Source organism: Phalaenopsis equestris, unplaced genomic scaffold, assembly GCF_001263595.1.
Source record: "Phalaenopsis equestris unplaced genomic scaffold, ASM126359v1 Scaffold000256, whole genome shotgun sequence".
In the NCBI taxonomy this organism is placed as follows: Eukaryota; Viridiplantae; Streptophyta; class Magnoliopsida; order Asparagales; family Orchidaceae; genus Phalaenopsis; species Phalaenopsis equestris.
In genome coordinates, this window is record NW_018164698.1 from 1,254,855 (window position 1) to 1,279,564 (window position 24,710).

Sequence of the window (24,710 nt, forward strand, 5' to 3'; positions counted from 1 at the left end):
TATATATATATATATATATATATATATGCCAAACTGTTAAATCCAACATAATAAAAATATGTCTCTAAAAGTCTGTATACGCTCTCAAACTATAAAATGTATAAGTTGTACAAGTCACACTAGTCTACTTTCCCTTATGTTTCTTAACTCTTCCTATAAATTAAAAACATAAAATGAGCAACAACAGGTTCACCGAAATAATCAAGTCTAGAATAAAATTTTATAGAAGGAAAAGAAACAGCATGCATGCTAGTATGTAATTCATGACATGACATGTCATGCTATGAATGTATAAAATATGAAAGAAAGGACATGAAATGCAGGGAGCTATGAATGTCATATAAAACATGTATTTCATTCATTCATGTGTAATCATAATCATATAATCATTAACATCTTCATTAAAGTCATAAATATAATCGTAGGAATATCACTTGTAATTGTATATACTCTAATTATTTTCATGTCATGTAATGTCATATCATCGGATTGTCACCTTGTCCGAAGACAACATTAACTATTGATAAAAGTTGGTCCCTCCCAATATAACAATTATCATAGCCCTTCCTGTTACCAACATTTTCCTACATTCCGTCATCGTCTGATTCCAACGATTCCTAGAGTTTCTTCACTGTCTGAATACCAAGAGTCAAAATCTCACCCTTCCTTATCATTTGCACTTAAGTTTTCTTGCAATAGCTTACCTATATTATCACTTGTGATTTTTCTTAATGCATAATTCATATAACAAATATTCATCATAGGCATTTCATATATAATATGTATATATCATAGTTAATAAACAACTGCAAGCAATGATTTCATAAGAATGTTCCTCATATTCATAACGTAGTAAAATCACGTGTCTTAAATGACAACATGTTTGCATTCATACAATTTATATAGTTATTCATCCACAATATACAAGAAACTTTACATGCAATAGTATGAAATACATAATAACATGGACCTACAGATGGTTACTTTTCTTAAGTTAACATGTAATTATTTCACCTGACTTGACGGAGCGACCCCACGATGAGTTTCTACAAGCTCACCTCTAGCTCGTCGCCTAGTGTAAATAACCTGAAATTCGTAAACATCTTAGGATTTCATGAAATTTTGACTCATTTCGTGATTTAACCTTAAACATAATTCATTTATGAATTCATACCTCAAACAACCTTTCTTGCATTGTCGACACTTTTTTGAGACTTCATATTCTTCTTTCATTTTCCTCCTATTACTTTAATCCTCCATTTTCTTCATTGATTTTTTGCTAATGGCTTATGAAAGCCCACAAACCAAGTTTGTAGTTTCTGACACAAGTTCTCCACTACAGTTATCAAAAATGAAAAAAAAGTATACGTATTCGTGACATACGTCAGAATGGAAATGTAACGAAAGAATTATCTAGAATATCTTAAAATGGAGATTTTCTTTTGCCGATTTTGCCCCCGAGCTTTGGATCTCCTGCAGCTCCTTGCTGGTCGTGCATCTGGACTGTTTGTGTCCTGTTATAGTAATCGAGAGTAGGAGCTATCGTGTGAAGGAAGGAATCAAGAGAGTAAATGGAATTGCGACATTTAACACCCTCTTTCCTTTATCTCAACCGTTTGATCACATCCAACGATTGCATGTGCGGTGAAGTGCAGAGAGGTCGGTTGGGAGCAGTTTAAATGCAGATTAATTTTGGTTACATTTTAAAGTCGTCAAAATTTTACCTGACTTCTTAATTTTTGGGTGATACAGAGATCTACACCAGTAATTCTTTGAGTTGACTCAGGAGGGGACTATCATGAAATAGAGAGAGATTCGAGCTATTGTCAAGACAACTAAGGGGAATTTCTGAAGTACTATTGCAGGAAAATTTCATGAAGGACATAAAGCTTGACATACATACAACTCTTGGCTGCTGAGATCGCAAGGATTGAGGGAAACTATGTAATTATCGTAGTTGGTTGAAGATAAAAATGCAATTGAATAAGCTAATAAAAGCAACACAAGTGGAGCGCTATATTGAAATGCTACAACCACGATGATACTAAAAACTTAAACTGTAAAAGTCCAAAGGGTGGCTCCCCTGGACATGAATAATGGGCCATGACTGAGGGTGTCATTCACACATCTTACAGAGACAGAGATTCAGAAGAAACAAGAAAAAGGGTTATATTTTTGGTGTGATGAAAAATTTGGCCCAAGGTATCATTCCAATGACCAAACATTACAGCTTCTCACAATGTGTGATGGGGAGGCATGAGAGTGATCTAATAACAATTTTTTTTTATCCACCTTGAGGACAAGATGCTTTTTTCTAAGGGGAGTATTGTTACGCCGGTGCTTAGACTAATTAAGGGCAATTTCATTTTTTATTAGCCTCACGACAATTTAGTCTTTTATTATTAATTTTATTGTTTGGTATTTGGTATAAATAGGGCTTAATAGTTTAGTGTTAGGGTTATGCGTGATATTGTTGTCGTAAGTGTCAGGGTTAAGGTTAATGAGAGATTCCCTATCTCTCGAATTATAGGACTTGGGAGAGATCACATATCGCTCAAATTGTAGGTGTTTTTCTTTATGTATTCATGTTGTATTGGTTTGATTTGTTGTTCATGAGATAAAATGTGTTTGCCCTAATTTTTGTGAGAATATATTCTGGATCGTACCAATTTATCTCCAGTGGACTAAAGTATTGCAAACTCTTACTAAATTCTTGTGAATGATTGAGAGGGATATATAAACTTGTAACTTTGTAAGTAATAAACCATTTATGACCACTTCATAATATTATTCCATAGTCCATGCGAGATATGGTATGATCATTTGTTTTTTGTGCATAGGATGAATCACCATCTATCATCCTTATCATCATATCAATTCATTGTCAACACAATAGGCTTTCTTAATTCATGCCAAAGCCATCACCTTGGTGCTTGTTAATTGGACTTTTGTGTGCTTAGTACCAAAACTTCTTCTGTGTACTTATAGAGCACCTCTGCTCTATCATAATATAAAAAAAAATAATCAATTTGCCCTCCTACAGGATAATCTTGAATTTGTTAAAATAGAAAACTCATAGCTAATATATCTATCACATGAGATACATTCCTTGTATTCATAGTCATCATTTTTATATCTTATACACATAATATAATGCATCATGCAATAATAAGCATTTACTTTAGTGGATGTTTGTAGAATCATGTATGCATCACATTGAGATTATAATAAGCATGTGCATCATATTATAAAATTCATAATGCATAGTTGTTTCATGTAGAAAAATATTTAGGTGTCCATCAACATCTCTATAGAGCATGTGGGACCGCATAGGGAATGCCATGGAGTATTTAGGAATACATGTATATCATTAGCACCATGGATTCAAACATGATGCATATCATGCATCTTAGGTCATGTAAAAGACAATTAACATCTTGTAATATGATTAATATCCATCTTACCATTATCATACATAAAATTGCACATGAGAAAAAATAATTGGATTAATCATCATAGGAATATGGAACACATCAATATCTCACAAATTCTTTTGAAAGTGCATAGAAACACAAAAGATGTGATATATTAAAATTTCTTCTATAAAAAAATTAAAATTAGCCACAAAATCATCAGAGCCATTTCTCATTGATTGATTCAAGAAATCAACTTTAAAATAAATCTCACATATGAAGTTTTAAACAAGTGAAAATCGGATGAAATTATTCCCAAGATCGACCTTTTATGTTTTTTTTATCAGCCACTATCTTTAGTTCTCCCTTCGAAAATGACGATGGAATGAAGCATGTTAGCCATGGAGCTTAAGCAAAGTGATAAAATTTCTAGAGAGGGGAGGACAGAGAAAAATGAAAGAAAAAATTAACAAGCAATATACCCTGTTTCGAGACAATGCTTATAAAAATCTAGAGAAAAATTTGCATAGTTAAGAGTGCTCACAAAAATAGACATTAGAAGAAGCTAGGAAGTGCAATTGTAAATTACTTGCCCCGTTGCCTTATACCATAGTTCATTAGATCACACAAGTATATGGCCAATAGTCCATAAGATTAATGATTGCATGTATGAATGTCCAAAGAGTATACTCTTATTGTGGGTTGCATATGAGGCCATTACACACAGATATGTAATCAATATCATAAAATAACCATTATACGTGATAAACCATCATAAAATTGGGGTGTAGGTTGGCTCAGCACACATGGCGCTTAAAAAAGTGAGGAAGGTGAGTAATCTTATGATAAGAGGGCTATTAATATGGTAAAACAAAATGTGCTTTTTTCATTATTTGGGTTTAAAACTATGAGAGAGGGACGAAAGAGGAGAAAATGGGGAAAAAATTAATGAGATGAAAGGAAATATTTAGGAGCACAAATGATTTATACTACACACATCTTTAAACCGGTGGACCTAATCTATTGTGAGGTCATGATATAAGTGATTTTTATTGAATCGCGTAAATTACTAGTCTCTGTTTTTCTTGTCTTTCTTTGCTTATTTTTTCATACACGTTGCTCATCATTTCTCCCATACATGCACTTTTAACAATTTCTGTCGTGCTTTAGAAATTTAGGGATCCATGAGAAATCAAATGATTGATTGCTCATTTTAGGTATTATTTCAAATCTCACATTTATCAAGGGAACAAGTAATGTTTTGTCTGACTAAAATGGTAATGGTCTGTTTAAATATCATTTTTGTGTTTGAATAATTATAAAGTTGAAGAATTTTCAGAAGATAAATACTTATGTTTAAAATTTTAAAAACTATTTTTTCCTTATAACCAGTATATGCATGCCTTTTTTTTTTTTACAGCTTGAAACTTGGAAATGTAGATTTTAATTATGCCTATAGCTGCAACAATTGTTTCCAACTTCTTATATTTTCATTTGTTAGAGTTTTCTTTCATCTGGGCCTTGAAAGAGAAGTTTTCTTCATTGTTATGGAAATAATTAATACTGAAAGCTAATTATATACTAACAGCTTTTGTGCATTGAAAAGCCCATAAACTAGCTTCTTGTATGCTGATATATATGGGTTTATTTCCTTGCCAAAGTTTCAGAGCCTGGTACGTTCTTATTGGTGTTCCGTATATAATGTATTTGGGAAATAAAAAGCTAATTGATATTATAGCCAGAAAGAGTATTGTAATACTACTTCAGTTACTATGTTTTCTCTACTAATTCTCTTTGCTTGTAATTATTTCATTATTCTATATAGCTAAAAGTTGACATTTCTGCTACTATATAAACTATGCTACTGAAAATTGCTAATACTAAAGATTTCAATGTGACAGAAATCTATACATTGCTTACATCATGATAAATAGTTCTCGTTATAACCATTGTGCCATATGCTAAAAGATGGGGAAATTTACATTCATACCACACAATTCTTATTGATATTCATTTCTATAGCCTAAAGTTTGATATTTACATTTACAACACCTTAGCATCATAAACCTATGCATAAAAGGTGTATTTCACTTTTAAAAAGTTAATAAGAGTGGTATTTTTTTATTTGATATTATAGATTTGGGTGTTATGTTTGTAAATAGAAAAAAAATAGATGTTAAATATGTAAATACATAAGAATTGTGTGGTATGTATGTAAATTTTCCTAAAAGATTGTCTTTTTGTTATATTTTGGGGGAACTCAATGTCGAGCATAATCTTTGATCTTATACTATTCAATTGATCCCTGGTTTTTTTTTTTATTTTCACATCAATGAAGTAACTAATAGTAATATTTGTCAATATATGCTGGTCTATGAATTTGATTTATCCATTTTATAAAATAACCACACCATGCAAAGTGTCATGCTGTTCTAAAAGTTTTTCTCTCGTTAGTTACATTATTGTATTTAGTGATTTTGAAGGTTCCCTTTTCAGCCTTTCTCCTAAATTATGTTATGCTTTTGCTTTTCTTAAAGATTTTGAGAATGGTCCAATTCAGAACAGACACTATACTTTTGTATTTGCACTGCAATGGAAACTGCTACATTCTTATTGAAGCAACTGCTGTTGTATTGACTTTTTTTTCTCATTTTTCTCATTAGATCGATCTAAGAAGGGCCAATAACACTGAAATTATGCTGACCAAAATCAAAATGCCACTGTCTGATATGATGGTATGTTTTTCTAACCATATATATATATACATTTTTGGCTCAAACACCTTCTTTATACCATTGGGCTATTCAATTGCAAATAAAATTCCAACGGAATGTATTTTTTTTCTTTAAATTTTTCCATCTATTGGGATTGTTTATGATCCAAATCAAGGTTTAAAGCTATGCAATTGGGTATTGAAATATTGTTTCTGTTTTTGACTTGAGGCATAAGTCTCGAGGTGTTTGAAGGTATAAGCCTCAAAATCAATACATTATTCAAAATAAGAACTATTTGACTAAATTGTAAGTGTAAAGTAGGAAGAAATGTATTAATATCCTAATTTATCAAGACATTAAAAAGTAACATATTAGTATCTTAACAAAGTCAACAATAATAAATTGCATAAAATAAGTAGTGTATTAACATCTTAACATCAAATTATAGAGTAGGTTCACACAAACATCGAAGTAAAATAAAATATTAAAATAAAAATAGATAACATAAAACTTCAAAATAAGTTCAACACTCTCTTCGCTTCAATTGTCTTGCCTTAAAGTAATAACATAACAAGCTATTAAGATTAAAATTTATAAATTTAGATGTCTTTCTTTCCTATCTCATTTTTTACTTTTGTTAGCATGTTCTCTTATTTCTCCTCATCTTTAATCTCAATCATCTCTAATTAATTACAATGAGTAAAAATATTAATTAAAATTTAAAATAATGACTATATTCAATTACTTAATTTTTCATAGATACTTTTTTGTTTATTTTTTGTTGACTTATGTTAGACCTATTGGTCTTGCTTTTGTCCCAATAAAAGAAATCTAGGTTAAGATCTTGTTGCAAACCAAATGATGTTACTTTATTATCATCACATGTAAACCATTTATCATTTTATGGCGTATAATTGCAAAGTAAGGGATTCTTATCATCCTTTAAACCCTCTTCATAAAATTTGTTGTCCTTTAGTCTCTTGTTGTACATGATATAAATCAAAGAGTTTATTCAGAAGCTACTCAAACAATCTCTTATTTTAATATGAACTTAATTGTATGTACTTCAATTTTACTTCGGAGTCAAATATGTAAGGCGCAATTGTTGATAGTAAATTATTATAGCTCTAGAGTGTCATCACCAAAATGACTCCATTATTTAATTTTATTAAAAAATACAATTAAAATTAGAAGAAATTTCTATTATTTCAATCGATAAACATTAAAAACTATCTAAGGAAAATTTGGCAACTATATATTTTGTTTGTTGTTGTCTAAAAACTATTTCATTATTTCTAAATAGTTTAATTTAGATATTAATATTTGCCCTCTCAGTTAAGTCATCTATCAACCTATTCATGCAATGATTTAAATATAATTTGTTCTCAAGGTTCGTTAATTTATCCTCAATATATTGATACTTCATATTAAGGTGATATCATGTAGCATGCAAAATGCACCCTTTATCAATGATTTTGAAAATTTTCTTGTAGTTGAGCTCATCCTCTTTTAAGTTCAGAGCTATTAACCATTTATCCTCATCTATTGCATTATAAATAAATCCCATAACTAATTATTTTTATCACATCCTGCTAACCACTCCAATTAACCAAAAGGTGTAACAAAAAATTTTCCACCCAAGAAAATTAGTTTTTTTAAATCATCACCAAATATATAATAGCATTTCAACTCTTATAATATGAGGCCACCTCTATTTTGAATGAGCCCACCTCTATTTTGAATGAGCCTGAATGTGCCCATTCAAATGAGGTCTACCGGGAACAACCGGAAGAAAGGGGAGTCCAGCCACTCAAAGCAACCTGCACCCTTGACACAAAAAGGGAAAAATTAAAATAAAGTTGGGGGAGCTTAGCTATCCCAGAATATATCACAAATGGTGACAAACTGCACCAACATTACTTCGAGTGCTTAGACTGCTCTCCATGCATACCCAACAATGACAGATGTTGTCAAGCTACTATATTCAAATCCAGAAATTTTCGAGGACATGCCTCTATACTTATTTGCTGTAAAACTCTGGAAGATCGAAACAAATGGGAGACTGTTTTCACACTGCTCCCTGAATGGAGGATTTCTTACCTCCATTATTTTTTATATAGTTTGACTAGTTAGATGTCATGCATATGTTTTTTTAGTTATTGATACAATAACAGATGACTATTTGTAGTATTTGACATTTTTGTTGTAAACCATGATTTGTGTGTACTATTTCTGACGTTTGATTATTTTTCGATTTCCGTAGTTTTAAAACTTTCATTTCTCGCATTTTGAGCATTTATCTACTCTGAGAATAACATGTTCTTTTGAAATAAACTTAACATTATTTTTTCAAACAAATTGAGTCACCAAATGAGGAGGAGATTATAGAGATGGCTGAGCAAGCTATAGTCATTACTAGCATAGTTTGTCTTATTCATGAGTACTATCGTTGACACATTTGTAGGTCACCTTGTGTCTTATCGTCCTCTGTGGGTGACAAATGAGTTGGTAAACTAATGAAAGCTCATCCAAGTCGGTTTCACAACAAGTCCTAGATGTCAAAAACTATTTTCTTTGATTTATCAGATGAATTGCAATCTAAATATGGTTTGCACGGATCTTCGCGATTTAGATATTGAGAGGTTTTGGCTATCACACTTTCATTATGTCGTACAATGAGTCTATTCTTGTAGCTTCTGAGCGTTTTCAACACTCTATAGAGACAATAAACATGTATGTCTAGCTCAGAGTTAACTCTATAATTAAAATGGCTACATACATTGTTAAACCATTGGACCCGTCTTTTGCTCAAACACCTCAGGAAGTTCGTAGCGGTCCGAGGTACATGTCATTTTTCAAGGTATTGATCTCATTCTTTATTCGTCCTTCAATTAATTAAAGGAAAGTTATAAATAAGATTGTATATGACCAATTGATGGAACGAAAGTTGACGCACGCATGGGAAATGAAGAAAGATAACATATATCGGTAGGTGTGGAGCTGCTACACAGAACGTATTTGTAATATGTGATTTTAACATATGTTTCACATTCATGATGGATAGTTGGGAAGGGGCACACACGACAACAGAATATTTAAATTTGCAACGCGGCGACCCGAATGCAAATTCCCGATGCCTCCCCAAAGTTGATGTCTTTAACTAGTCCGTCACTATTATATTTTAGTTTCAACTAATCTAGTAATGTTATCATTATTCAAGAAAGTATTCTCTTATTGAATCAAGATATCCACTGCAACGGGGTTTTCTGAAGTCATTTCCCGACATGAGATATCACCTCCCTGATTTTGAGCGCAACATTCAAGTGAGGAATGAGTTGTTCAACAAAAGACACTCATCATTAAATAATTTTATCAACTGAGCATTCGATATATAGAAAAAGAAGTGGGTCATACTCCGAGATATGCCTACATATTCTTTCAGAAAACAAGTCAAGATAGTTGTTGCAACAACTGCGCTCTATAATTTTATACGAAGACATCCATTATGATAAGATATCAATTTCAAAGTCTTAGATGATGATCCTACCTACATGCTTGAGAAAACTAACTAATATCAAGTTGGACCTTTGGTGCAAGAAGAGGAATGTAGGACAAAAGAGCACAATACTTCTGAGGGAGCAGGTATCGAGGAGATGTTACAGTTGAGAGAGGAGATTACTGATGCTTTGGTGAATGCAACAACCTTATCTATGTAGCATCAACTAATTATTTGTAGTGGATGATTTATATTTCATCTTCATGTATTTATCTGGATGTGTTTTTTCAAAATATATATAGCAAGCTGTGTTGTATATTTTTTTTTTGCACCGATAAATTTTAATTCTTAATTTTAAGATTGCTTATATATTTTTTAGAATTTCTAGAATGTTGTGTCAACTTAATTTTTTTAAACAATACTACATTATAATAACAGAAAATATGAGCTCAAGTTCATCAAACAATTCGAAAGTTCCACTCTGTTCTTGTGTCGACAAACGTATTCAATACTGGTCCAAGAGAATGGTAGCTACAGAAGAAGATTTTATTCTTATCCCATAAACAGGACTCCTGTAAATTGCGACTACTTTCAGTGTGTTGATGAGACAAACGAGGTACCTTCAGACCGTGATCAGTAAAAAAGAGATGCAGAGATGGAGAGGAGATTGTTCCGAAAATTTGATCATCAGGATTTCAAGGCAAACATCATTCTAGACTTGTTGATTACCGCTGTTAGAGTCATTTGCTTCAAATAACTAATTTTTTTTTATTGTATTAGAGTATTTTGGACCGAACTATCAATTTTTAGCAGTACGAACTCTTTCTGTTATTTAATTCTGAATATTATGAAAACTGCATTTATTTCAATATATTACATATATAAGAGAAAAACGGTCTTTCTTAGCAGAAACAACAGCAGCAGAACAAATCTTCTACACATGCACTTGCTTTTTCATTAACAACTTTTTAATAACTCTTAAAAAGCTGCTTCTCCATTAAGCAACTTTACAACAACTTCATAAACAAGCAACAACCGCCCCAAACTCACTCTAAATACTACTATAATCTTGCTACCAAACAAGCCTTTCTGTTACTTATCTCCCAAAGATGCCATCAGCTAGCTTCCTGCCCTTCCTTGCCAATCGCCAAAGAACACTGGTACTACGACACTGGCCTATTTTGTTGCTACCAACACCGTAACTCTAGAGCTCGGTGACACTACCGGAAAGCCTCCTTGCAGGTCACTTTCTCACCAACGACATCAAAAGCATCTCTCCCCACCATCCACCTTGCAGCTCACCGACACTAACTCAAAATAGCTTTGCAGCTATACACCATCGAACTCATACCTCAATCAGTTGCCATACTTTGAAGCCTCGGCTTCCTATTATCGTGAGGGGTGGGGAGGTGAGGTGGGTATAATTTTAGAGAACAACTTGAATGCATGTAAAAATATTTGTTCGAAATCCAATACGGATTGTCATTTCGTGGTTTTAAGGCAGTAATAAGCTTTGCAAACACACTCGGAATGCATGGCATATGCCTTTGTTTTAGTTAGCTCTTCTTATTTAGCAAACATTTTTTAAGTTACATACGCGTTTGGTTTGTTTTAGCTGGTGTAATCTTGTTTTTACTTGTACGATTTGACTTTATAAGTAATTGAAAGTATTATTATCCATTGCAGATAGTATATATATATATTTCACGAATTTCATTCTTATGTTTTTTTATTATCCTCATTAACATTATAGATAATTTTTATCATATGTAAAACCATGTAAAACCAATTTGCTGTTTAATTAAAAGATTTATGTTCGATATCCGTTATGAAGATTAACCTGAGACATGTTATCTTATACACAGTTTTAACATTGGTTTATTTTATTAAAAAGGTTTAGAATTTATCAAGTATTTTATGATTCATTATCTTAATTAATTTTTTAGTGCTATTAGAATTATGTGTAGCTTTCTTTCAAGAACCAGTAGTTCCTTGCCTTGGTTGTAAAGGATGCAAGTTCCCTTCCAATTGTTGGCTGGTTCAAAGGATTTGACACTCAAATTTTCTTAAACAAGCTTTTATCTCAATTCTTTTCTTGTCGAAAAATTAGATTTTGTAAGAACTTGATAAAGATACTAAGTATTCATTTAGTCATCAAATAGAAATGAACACTCTTTTATCAACCATGTGGAAAATTAAGCAGCAACTTTTTTAGGGAAATTTATACATGTACCACATGGTTCTTATTTACTTACATGTCGAACACCTAAAGTTTTATATTTTACATTTATAATATTTTGGCGTCATAAATTGTTGGATAAAAAGATTTTAATTTTTAGTATCATCTATTATTTATATTTTCTATTTTTAGAATTTAGAATATTGTTATGTCATAACATTTTGTTTCCTTCTTTTATTATGAGGAGTTATGGCTCATATTATTATTTTCTTAATGTGGGAATCATCCATCTTTATTTATCTTGTAATCGTTCTCTATAAGATTGATGAGGAATAATTACTTTTCCCCTCCCAAAACCGACATGGTATCATAGACCAATTTTGCCTTAGAAATGTTGATCTAGTCCTGTCGATCATTTGCAGGTTCCTTCTCTTAGCTCTTACCCCTCCCAGGTTCCCCCAATACCATCTTCTTTGCTATCGACCCCTTGCGAGACAGTTGCAATTAAAGCTAACTAGAAGGCAATGATTGGATCATGGTGTTTAGAGACTCCTCACGATACAATCGCTTTGAGTTTGTCGCGATTAGAACTAGCATGAAAGTCAATGATTGGATCGCGACATTCAGTGATACAATCGATTAAAACCAACTGGGAAGGCAATCATTGGAGTGCGATGTTCAGAGACTTGATGTCACCTGTTTCGCTGGCCGAGCTCGTATCCGAACTAAAACATGTTTGTTTTCTTTCTCTTGAGGTAGCCACCACACGTGTGCCGCTCTTCTCAGATTTTGAGGATGTTGTACAAAATAACAATGATTATGGGAATCAAAGAAATTTTACCATATCGACCAGTTTCAGTAATTTTGAAACCACCTCACCTCACCCAATAGCTCCTCTCATTGTTGTATCTGCGAAATATTTTGGTTAGAATTTACCACCTTATCTCAAAGTTATAAAATTTAATGGACAAAACGACCTCAAGTGAGCTCAATCCACACAATTGGTGATTGACGAGAGAAACCAAATTGGGTATTTAACCGACAAATTTCATAAACTATTGGTAAGGATCCGAATTTGAAAACATTACAATTCAATAATTCTCTGGTGATGACATTGCTCAACTCCATGGAACCTACCATCAAAAAACTTCCTCTCTTTCTTCCTATTGCTCGAGATATCCCGGAGGTCGTTTGAGATCCTTATTCAAACTTGGAGAATTCTTCACATTTTTTTGAGTTGAAAACTCAACTTTGAAAATCCAAATAAAATGATTGTAATGTTACTAGGTATTACAATGAGTTGATAATGTTATGACAGGTGTTTGATCAATATTATGATGACATTTGGGAGAATTTGAATGATTATGCTTGGCACAAAAAGAGAGAAAAATGATCGGATTTGCATGTTCTTAACCGGTCTTAATCAGAGTTTAGACGAAGTTCGATGTCGAATCCTAGATAGGAATACTCTAACCTTGATTCCAGATATTTTTTTTTAAAGTTAGACACAAAGAGTCTAGAAGAAAAATTATTATGTGTAACACCGAATCGTCTTGTAACTTTGAACCAGCGAACTCAACTTTTGTGTCAAAATGAGTTGATACTGATAAATAAGGGCATAAGAAACCATCGTACGAGCATTGCAAAAAACATGAAACATGAAGGAGACATGTTAGAAACTTCATGGTAAATCTAAAATTGAAAATTAAAATGCAAGTGTGAAGGGCTTTATCAAGCTGCTGCTGAAGAAACTCAGGAGCTACCTACTAACTCAAATACAATAACTTTCACCAAGGAGCAATTAGAGCACTTTCTCAAATCATTTCAATTTCCAAAATTATCCCCGATTCCGTCTTGCTCCTTAATATAGAAGAGTAACTCATTAGACATTGCTTTGTAAGGTGTTATTCTTAATTTTTTTTTTTTTTTGAATAAATTATTTTACTCATATATCTTGTGCAGGCAATAAAAAATTCAAAATTATCGATGATTCCCTCATTATTCTCATTATTCAAAATAACCGTATAAGGACTGTCAAATTCTCATTATTGTTTAATCTTCGTCATGTTCTTTATGTTTCTAATCTATCGTGCAACTTGTTGTTTGGTAGTATAAGTAGTGTTGATCATCAATGGCAAGCTAACTTATATTTATTTTGTTATAAGTTTTAGGAGATCAAGGGGGAATAATTGATAGCGCTCAAGAAAAAAATGGGCTTTATTATTTTGATGATGAACTTGACTCGAATAGATTATCATATATGTTAGATCACGAAACATTGTGTTGGCGAAATAATATCGGCCAATAGTATGTTAGGTTATGTTTTGACGATGCTCCTAAAACAAATGTGAATATTAAGAGTATGAAATAAAAATAAAATTAAAGTTTTTTAATATCAGAAGTTTATATTATTTTCATTGAATAAGTGTCATGAATATATACATTAGATTATTATATATTTTTCTAGAATAAAATATAAAATACCAACATGTATATAATTTCCTTTACCTTAGATTATTATAGTTTAGAAGTGTGATTATTCATAGATTATCTTTTGATAACTCATTATCTTGTTTTAATAATTTTATTTTTCAGGTTTAAGTTTTTAAATAAGATGAATACTAAAGGATCGAAAGTGTATTAAAGAAGAGATCAACAATAAGAAAGGTAAAACTTTTACTTGTTAAGTAATAATTTTCTTTAGTGACTCTTTTATGAATATTTGAATATTAAACTGTTAGTGATATTATGGTTCATAGGAAGATAAATATATTTTGTATTCAAGAGACTAATCAAGAAGATTGATAGCTTAGGTTTTAAACTGCGATATTAAGGTAAGAGCCACACTAAAAATGATGTATGTGTGTAATTATAGATAAGAGTTTGAAAGATAATGTTGTAAAAATTAATAGAATTGGAAATATAATTATATCTTTGAAGATTATTGTTAATATTAAAATTTTTAATATTATAAAGACTTATGCTCCTTAAGTAGGTTTATATATATGTTCAAAAGAATAATTTTGCAATGACTTAAGAATAATTAATACAAATGATACATTTTGAAGAAAGAATTTTTATTAAAAGAGATTTAAATGAGATGTTGGTAGAGTGGTAGAAGATTTTAAAAATATTCATGGTGGCTATGATTTTGGAGTGACCAGAACCATATTAGATTTTGCTTTAGCGTATGATTTTGTTATTGCTAATACTTTATTTTAAAAAAAAGAACATATTATTTATTTATAAGAATTGATCTAATAAAACACAAATTGATTATTTTCTTATAAGAAAAAGAGATCGAGAATATGAAAATTGTAAGGTTATTTCATATGAAAATTTAAGTACTCAATATCGATTTTTAGTTTTGGATTTTAAGATGAAGAGTTGTAAAATGAAGATTACATTGAAATATTATCATAAAATTAAACGAGTCACCTAAAAGACAAACAAAATTATTTTTATGAGTGAACTTCAAGAGTTCAAGATTTGAGATGTTCATGAAGCATCTATGTGGGATAAAGTAATAATTATTGTCAAACAAGTGACAAAAGATGTACTTGGAGAATAAAAAAAATTATAAATGAAAATAGTTGGTAGTGAAATAATATTGTGCAAGAAAAAATAAAATATAAGTTTTATTATAAAAATTGGTTTAAATGTAAAAGCTTAAAAAACAGAGAAAAATATAAAGTGGCCTGTAGGGAGTCTAAGAGAAAAGAAATATGTATAAATCAGCCAAACAAAGAGAAAAGAAAAGTAAAGATTTAATTCAAGTAAAATGTTTTAAGGATGAAAATCAAAAGGTGTTTTTCTTAGAGGAAGATATTCAACTTAGGTTGGTGAGCTATTTTGATAAACTTTTCAATGAAGTTTCTGAAAATACGATCGATCTTAATGATCTTAATATCATTAATAATAATATTTTTATCGTCGCATTAGTAAAAAAGAAGCCGAGGGGCTTTAAAGAAAACCAGTAGAATCTGATGATATCCTAATTGGAGTGTGGAAATATGTAGGACATTTGAGAGTACTTACTAAACTCTTTAATATTATTTTAAAAAGTAAAAAGATGCTTAAGAAGTGGAGGAAGAGTATTTTGGTGCCCATTTATAAGAATAAAGAGGATGCACAATAATGTGCATATTATAGAGGAATTAAATTTATGTGTCATACTTTAAAATTACGGGAGATGGTAATTGAATATAGGTTACGATGTGATACAAAGATTTCTCATAAACAATTTGAATTTATGCCGGGTAGGTTTGCTATGGAAGTTATACGTTTATTGCAAGGTTTGATGAAAAAATACATAGAGAATAAGGAGGATCTACATATGATTTTTGTTGATTTAGAAAAAGCTTATGATAAGGTTCCAAGAGAAGTCCTTTGGAGAGTGTTAGAAAAGAAAATTATTGATATGATTTATATTTAAGTCATTAAAGATATGTATACTAGAGTTGTTACTTGTGTTCAAACAGAAGGAGCATTTAAAAAGAATTTTCCCATTTCAGTTGGATTACATCAAAGATCAGTTTTAAGCCCATTTCTTTTTTCTTTAGTTATGGATGCTCTTATTGTATATTTACAGAAGGATGTACCTTGGTGCATGCTTTTCACTGATGATATCCTTCTTGTGGATAAGACTAAAGTTCAAGAAAAACTTGAATTATGGATGTCGACATTGTAGTCTCTACTCCTTCGTTTGAGTAGATCTAAAACTGAATACATGGAATGTAATTTTAGTAGTCGTAGTTCTAGTGACAAAGTTGTAACTATGGATGTGTGAACGCTTTAAATATCTCAAGTCTATTGTTCAAAGTGATGGTGATATAGATGGGGGTGTTATTAGCAGAATTCAAGTTGGTTGGTTGAAGTGGAGGAATACATCGGGCTTATTATGTGATAGAAAAGTACCGCTTAGACTGAAGATAAATTTTATGGGCTTAGATGATGGTGAAACCTGCAATACTCTTTGACGCTGAATGTTGTCCTTTAAAAGAGAAGCATAAAACAAAATTAAGTGTTGCTAAGATGAGAATGCTTAGGTAGATGAGTGGCTTGACCCTTAGAGACAAAATGCAAAATGAATATATTTGTGATGGGGTTGTTGTAGGTCTAGTGGCAAACAAGATTAGAGAGAGTTGTCTTGATGGTTTGGTCACATCAAACGTCGATTATTTGATGATCCGGTTAGGAGAATAGATGTTTTAGATTCGACTTATGTTAAGAAGCGCAGAGGTAGACCTAAAAAGACTTGGGCATATTGTATAAAAGATGATCTTAATCTATTAGAATTAAATGAAAATATGACACTCAATAGGACACAATGGAGAAAAAACGATTCATGTAGCGGGCCTCTTTTAGGCTGTTGTTGTTGTAGTGATAAAATTAGAATAATAGAAAACTAAATTTCACAGTCCGACCCTCAGTTTTATTCTTAGTTAACTTTAAGCCTCAGGCCTGGTTGTGACACAATAAATATGAATATGTTGCAAGAAAATAAAATTTATCTTTCAATTCTCAAATCATTTAATGCATTATGCTAGTCTCTTATTTACGAAATTACTTGTTTTATTTTCATTTTCTTTCTCATTCATCTTGATCGTACAATTTTAGAAATGTCATATGAGGTTTGTATAGGCTTTGGCACATTTATATCATCATTTATAACTTAGCCCATCAAGTATAATAATTACTAATTTGGCTCTTATTTAGTCTTAACATAGATTTGATTTGATGTTATGTATCATTAGTTGGAACCTTCTTTTGGCCCCTATTGAGATTTATTTTGTCAAAACTTTTTGCCTCTTTATGTGAAGGTTATTATCATTTAACTCTTACATAACATAATTTTTTATAGACTTATATTTTATTTTTAGCACCATTATTATAGTTATTTAAATATGTTTTGCATTTTATACGCATCCATTATTCAACTTATATCAACATATAAGGGAAGCATTAGGGGTGAAATGTCTCAAGTCGAGCTCGAGTCACGCCAAAGTCGAGCTCGAGTCACGCCAAAGTCGAGCTCAGTTTGTTTGTTAAAATATAAGCTCGAGTAGAGCTCAAATGATGAACTCTAGCTTGGCTCGTGATACTAACACTAGGCTCAAAGTGCTAACACCAAGCTCATGAGCTTGAATGAAATTTCCATGGTAGCTCAGTGAAGAAGCCATCTAAGTGATCGATAACAGGAGAGAAGGAGAAGTGTCGTTGCATCTCACTAGAGAAGACATCTTTGTTATTAAAATTTGGCTAGTTGAGACAGCTCATAAGCCAATGGGCTGAGGCTCGACGGCCTCGAGCTCAAGCTCGATTAATAAAAGAGCTTGAACTCGAGCTTGCAACTCAATAAGCTCAACTCGTGAGCTAGTTAATGAGTGAAGCTTGAGCTAACTTGGCTCACTTACACTCCTAGAAAGCATCAATATGTAATAATTAACATGACACATGCTTATTTGAATATGCATTATGTATCATAAGACTTTTGCCATATGAAATTAACATATGATCATTTCTAATTTGTAAACTAGTTCAATGCATTAGACTATCCCGATAACATAAAGTACTATTAAAATGCTTGATACAATGTTTATTCATATATTTATAACAATTTAATACAATAGTAGAAATTTTAATCATTAGATCTCTAGGCTATTTGTTCCTTATATTAGAAAATAAGTATCTCATCGCAATTATAGGATTTTCTATGTTGAAGATTTTTTATTTCTTTTCCCATAGTCTCTTTCTTTAGCAAACAACCTTATAATAACAATTTTTCTCAAACAATTCTCGCTTTTGTAACTTATAACTAAATGACTCATTCTCAAAATAATTTTTTTATTATGAAACTTTTCATATAAGGCTCTAAACTTATCTTCCTCAAATCCAACTTGATTTGCAAACTAAAACACATTAAATTGGATTTTACCGAATTTCCCCAAGTTTCCCTTCTCTTCTTCTTCTTCTTCTTCTACTTTTTTCCTTCAAATGTTAGTTACAAGAATGAGTGCGTAATGGAATTAAATGCTAAATGTTTAGTTTTTTATTTTATCAGTATATGCATATATTATGTAAGTTAATATATAAAGATTTAATCACAGCCATCCAATGTAATATTCGCCATTGCATGCTGCGTCGTCTGCATTCTTACCAGATAATTCCTTTTTTACATTGATCAGCATAATTTTCTATGCGTTGTTTTAATGCATGACGCTTTATTTCAGAAAACAGCCCTAGCATTGGATGAATCTATTCTGGATGGTGATCAAGTTGAAAATCTTCTCAAGTTTTGTCCAACCAAAGAGGAAATGGAGCTTCTTAAGGTGCATAAATTAGTACTTCCATATCATTTGATTGGTAATTTATAACTCCGTTTTTACAACTTCTGTACTTTAATCCAAATGTTTCAAGTGTTTTTTGGATTCTAGTACTACACTGGAGATAAGGAAAACCTGGGTAAATGTGAAAAGGTAAGTTCAATCATCAATAACATGCAAGGATTACATTTTTACGTAAACATTTTTGCATTGCTTTCTCATTCTGTTATACCTATATGTACTTAATTTCTTATTTTGTTGTGCCATCATTCTTTCAATTGTTTGCTCCATTATTTTCCATCTTTATTTTGAATTGGGCTTTTCATATCTTAATTCCATAAAATTTTGTGGTTGTTCGTGTATAACTTTGGATGTTTTCATGTTCACTAATCACTGGAAATTGTTAGTAAGATATTGGCATGATCACAGTAATTCGCTGCTTTTGAGATCATGAAATAAACTTAGTCTGCTTGAATCTGGCATGCATATAGGGAAGATTTGTGTTTCAGAAAAATGGATCATGCACTATTCCTGTGCCGAGCCTCTTTTAGATTGCTACCTCCCTTTGATTCTCCTTATTTCTCCAAGCCAGTAATCGATAGAACCGTCGTCTTCCTAGGCTAACTTCTCCAACACCTCACACCTAAAATAGATTGAACTTGCAAGAGATATTGCTAGAAAGAAAAGAGTTTAATCAACATAGGGTTTTGATCGCCCCATTGGAATTCACTGACCTACAAAGTGGACCAGCCTATCGGTTCTCCATTCTCATGGGGCCTCGACCTCCATATCTGTTTTCCCTCTATGATATTCTCGGGTCATTCAATCTCTCTCACTCCCAGGGTTGAGCTGTCGACTGGAGGAAGAGGGGCAAGTCCAGACTCGTCAACAGTACTAAGCCCGACAGGAGCAATAAGGACAGAGGCCCACTCTACCTTTAGTCTGTCCAAGAAAGAAGAAATACAGACTCTCACATTATTCTCTTGCCAGAGAAAGCGAGAAAGGGATCAACTAGCGCCTTAATGAAGAGAGTTTTATGCTAGACAACTCTTAGAGGGATTTGGCATGAAGGATGCCAAACAGTCCACTGACCCTGCTGGTGGCAAATTGACATAGAATTCAGGCACGCATGAGATTGAAGGCTTGAGATGAAATCATCCAGATTTTGAAATTATTTTCATTGTTAAGGATGGAAATCAAATGGTGGCTTATTTGCAAGAAATTAACTTTGAATACAAGAGAGTTTACATTTTCCTTTAGCTAGTATTAAGAATCTTAGTAATGATGGGCTAGTAGATGCTATTCCAGTAACACTACTTCAATTTATAGTTATTTCTTAAGTGGCGTTTACATACATACTACTCAATCCTTATGAATTTACATATCTAATACATAATTTCTGTTTTTTCACATTTATACCACCCAAATCTTTCTTATCACATCAAAAATACCACCATTTTGACTTTTAAAAGGCAAAATACACATTTTCATGCATATGTAAGGTGGTATGTATGTAAAAATGAAGTTTAGGTATTTGAAATATAAATACACAGGAATGGAGTGATATACATGTAAATTTTCTTTTTGCTTATTGTATCTATATCCCAGAGAAATAAACCATGTACACAAGCTAATGCAGTTTTTGAGTTGTATCCATGCTTGTTTAAAGCTCAAGTTCATCGAGACTGTCTATGAATTAGGATTTTTGAATTTTTCTTGCACATGTTGGCTAAAAAAAAAATATAGGGGAAGAGAAATAAAAAAGAGAGTTATATTAATTACAATTAAATTAATTAACTTAAATGTTTATCAAATCCCGCCTTCCCACCTTCCCGCCTTCTTGCGTTCCCACCTTTCCGCCTGTTGGAGCGCGCTCAACTGAGGTAATTGTTCCCTCGTTCGCTTTCAGTTACAACAGACGAACAAATCAAAGAACAACTCATCATTCCACGTATTCCCTCTATCATTCATCTTGTATTCCTTGCTGCTCCGCCACTGTTCAACTCTCCGGTATTCCTCTTCGGATCTCAAGAAGGAAAAAAAAAGTAACTATTCCTTCATTTAATTCGCGTGCCTCGCTCTCCTGTTCCCTATTCACTTCCAAGAATTGCAACTGTAAGCCACTTACCTGTATTTCATTGTCATCCTTCTTCCCTGCCTAGCCTTGCACCCAAATGCCTTTGTTGAACATTTACACCTCCCTGTTCGGTTGAATCGCAACCATACAAAGATCTTTGAGATTTCCTCCGCCTTCCCACTGTATTCAGGACCTGTTCCTTGTCCCTCACCAAAGTTGAACAACCCTGTGTTTCTCTTATGTCTACCTTCCTCTGTTCATGCGAAACCGAACGCTGGAAGCCATCGCCAACACTACACCTCCTTGTCGCGACCTTTCTCTGCTTCATCGAAACAACTCACAATTGCCGCTCCTCCCAAACCACTCAGATGGCTCTATCCTTCGCCAATCTTGCATGAATTCAACTCAACTGAGCCGCCCCTCCTTTTCTTAACTTTACATACGTCACTTATCCTCTTTGTTGCACAAGAAAGCAGTTCAATCTACTATTCACAATTGGAATATTCGCCGAAATGCTCTTCCTTGCCACATGAGCCCTATAGTGTCTCTACCCATGCCCCCACTCGAGCTTTTCTCCATATCCTTGCTCCCTAATTTAGAGTTTGTTTGGGGCAACTTCAACTTAATAATAAGCTACTACGCAGTACCTGTCACAAGAAGCTTCTGCGTGGAAGCTGTCGTAGATAAGCTTGATATATGTTTGTTTTTTGAGTTTGAAAGCAATTGTGCTGCAGCTGTTTCTGAACAAATGACCATTCTACCCATGTATAGTAATGTTGTTTGCAACAGAACTATTATACCAATATATTTTATACTTTAGAAACAAAAAGACAGTGCAGAGCATTAAAAAAACTTACACACTTCACTTAATAGTGAGTATCATGATTACTAAAATTAAGAATCGTCTATTAAAATAAGATTTAATAATATGATAATATTATTTTTAAAATCTAAATTATGTATGTCACAAACTAAGCAGTCCTCTAGGAATACTCTCAATGTATGATCACTCTCGACAATAGAACCTTATAGCCTATCTGCCCATAAAAAAAAGTCACAGTTCTCTATGATTCTCCGTGAGCACCCGTAAAACTCTCTCATAGCTATGTGGCTGACGTGAAGTTAATAAAGAACTTTGAAGTTCTTAGTTGCCTTCAAAACACAAATGTGTCGCATATGTATATCACAAAAAAATAAGCCTCTAAAAGAGCCTCAGAAAACCATGACACTGAAAAAATGAGAGGATCGTTGGTTGGTTTCATTGAGATTTCAAATGTGACAAGAACCAGTAGGGACAAATCGGTCATCTAGAAGAACTTTTATGGTCGAATGTCTCATCACTGACTTCGAAAAAAATAAAAATAAAAATGCAATAAATATTTATATATCATATTATATCCACGGTTGCCTATTCGACCATCCAAGTGGAGAATAATACATGAAAAAGAGTGAGAAATAAAAATGAGATTCAAAATTTAAATGATTTGACAGAACATCGATGCAACAAACAATAATAGTTTTCACCATCCATTGTAAATAAAGTAGCAATAAGAAAAAATACAATCAGTCCATTCGACATCCAACAATAACGCTGTAATCCGCTCTCTCAATTCAATCATTTCCCCAACACTTTGAACATCCTGGGTGCAACTCTCATGTGATTCTACTTTTTCCTGTGGTATAAATTGTTCTATGTGATATTCAAATGCTTCAGGTGGAACATGTAAATAATTATCTTCAACCATGTTGAAGTCAATATCATTGCGCAAATGATGCTGCCAAATATAGTTGTGGAGAGACATTGTGGCCACTACAATATGCACTTTCTTCGGAAATGGATGTTGGCATATCATGCAGTATAACTCATTTTTTCTTCCATACTCCAAATGTTTTTTCAATTACACCACGTAAGGACGAGCGGCTGTTATTAAACATTTCTTTTGTGCCCCGAGCAACATTATTGGATCTTTGAAAGTCGAGAATGTGATATTTGGTATCCCGAAATGACTTCAGATATCTCATTTATAAATGATATTCAACATCGACCAAAGAATATTTTTCTATCGCAAATGCAATAATTAGTAATGAACATAAGAAATATCTAAATATAATTAATAATTGAACAAACCTGGAGGTGGGTGACGGAAGTTGCGCTTTCGATTTCTTGTGGCAAAAGAGAATATACGAATGTCACGTGCACTGTCTTCCCAACCAACCATAACAAAAGTGAAATTCATATTGAAATTACATACAGGCATCACATTGTGTTGGTAATCCACACAACCCAATGAATGCGACTTCTTCATTATTAGATACACATGTATCCATGTGTTCTATCAATTGCTCCAATACAATTTTAACAAATTAGACAATATTGTGTAAATTACACTACTCATTTTTACTTCTTAATATAATGAATAAAAAGATTTGCCTTAAAAAATGACATATATCACGGGTCATTTGCAATCTTTATTGGAGTCATCTCAAATGTTAAATCCTTTGGCTTGATAATCTTTGATGACAAACTAACAAGTGCATTCAACTTCACTGAAAAGTATCTGTTGATTGTCTCCGATGAATGTTTAAATCGCTTCGTCGCTTCTCATTGATTCATTCTGTGATAAAATATAGAGGATTGTTGCTAACAACTCTCTGGTTGTCATCCTAGAGGAGCCATGAAGTCCACGATTCTTATGTAATTCTTCTAAAAGATCTATGAATTTGGGCTATGGCATACGAAACTTGTTGAATCTTGTAAGGTGTCTTTCAAGTAGTTGCCCAACCCATTTATCACCATGTAAGATGATGTCATGCAGGGAGACCGAGCAACGTATGAGTTGCAATACTCGTAAATCAAACATACTGCTACCACAATTCTCCCTTTGTGCCTCTTTGTGAATTCATGTTAAACAATTTCTCTATTCAGGCAAGTCATGTGAAGCAAACAACTTAAATAAACTTCGAATAACGAATTACAAAGTGTACGATGAAAATGTAAATATCCAAAATAACTGTAAAATTATTCCAAGAAAAAAGAAAAAACATTCAAATCAAAAATCCGATAAACCTACTGGAAAATAAATATAAATAGTGCAAAGATAACTAAATAAAATTATGTGTCCCTGCTATCATTAAAAAACGTAAATAATTGGCTTTACGGTCAGGGGTCATTTTCACGAAGAACTCTCTACGGGTCGGGTCTTCCAGCAACTTCATGGAGTACAAATATAACGACATGTCTGTATAAATTTCTGGACTTGCCTCTAGAACTCGGATAACTCATTCGATGGAGGTCGCTTGTGAAGTCCCGAGGTCACTGGTGCATGAAGTCACCAGTTTTGATATTTGGCTTCTAATGAAAACAAACCTTTCTTTTTTCTTTTTCTCTACCCTTGAACGTTTTGACCTGCATGTGGACTCTACTTCATTTTGGTTTGGGCTAGGGCCTTCATTGGAGTCAGTTGCATGCTCGACATCCAAGTTATCATGTATGCCTGCAAACCCTT

General features: G+C 32.5%; 1 protein-coding gene across 7 annotated transcripts in view; it reads left to right on the top strand.

Annotated features, from left to right (window-relative positions):
- The window catches only part of LOC110024413 (formin-like protein 6), a 66,434-nt gene that overhangs the window by 9,023 nt on the left and 32,701 nt on the right, over positions 1 to 24,710 (top strand). For 5 of the 7 annotated variants that reach the window (XM_020724368.1, XM_020724370.1, XM_020724369.1 and 2 more), the window contains exons 6-8: positions 6,077 to 6,148; positions 19,035 to 19,133; positions 19,239 to 19,280. In XM_020724368.1, the coding sequence (XP_020580027.1) occupies positions 6,077 to 6,148; positions 19,035 to 19,133; positions 19,239 to 19,280 (213 nt within the window). Of the gene's footprint in view, positions 1 to 6,076; positions 6,149 to 19,034; positions 19,134 to 19,221; positions 19,281 to 24,710 lie in introns of all 7 variants that reach the window. The other 2 variants (XM_020724374.1, XM_020724371.1) reach the window with 2 other exon arrangements.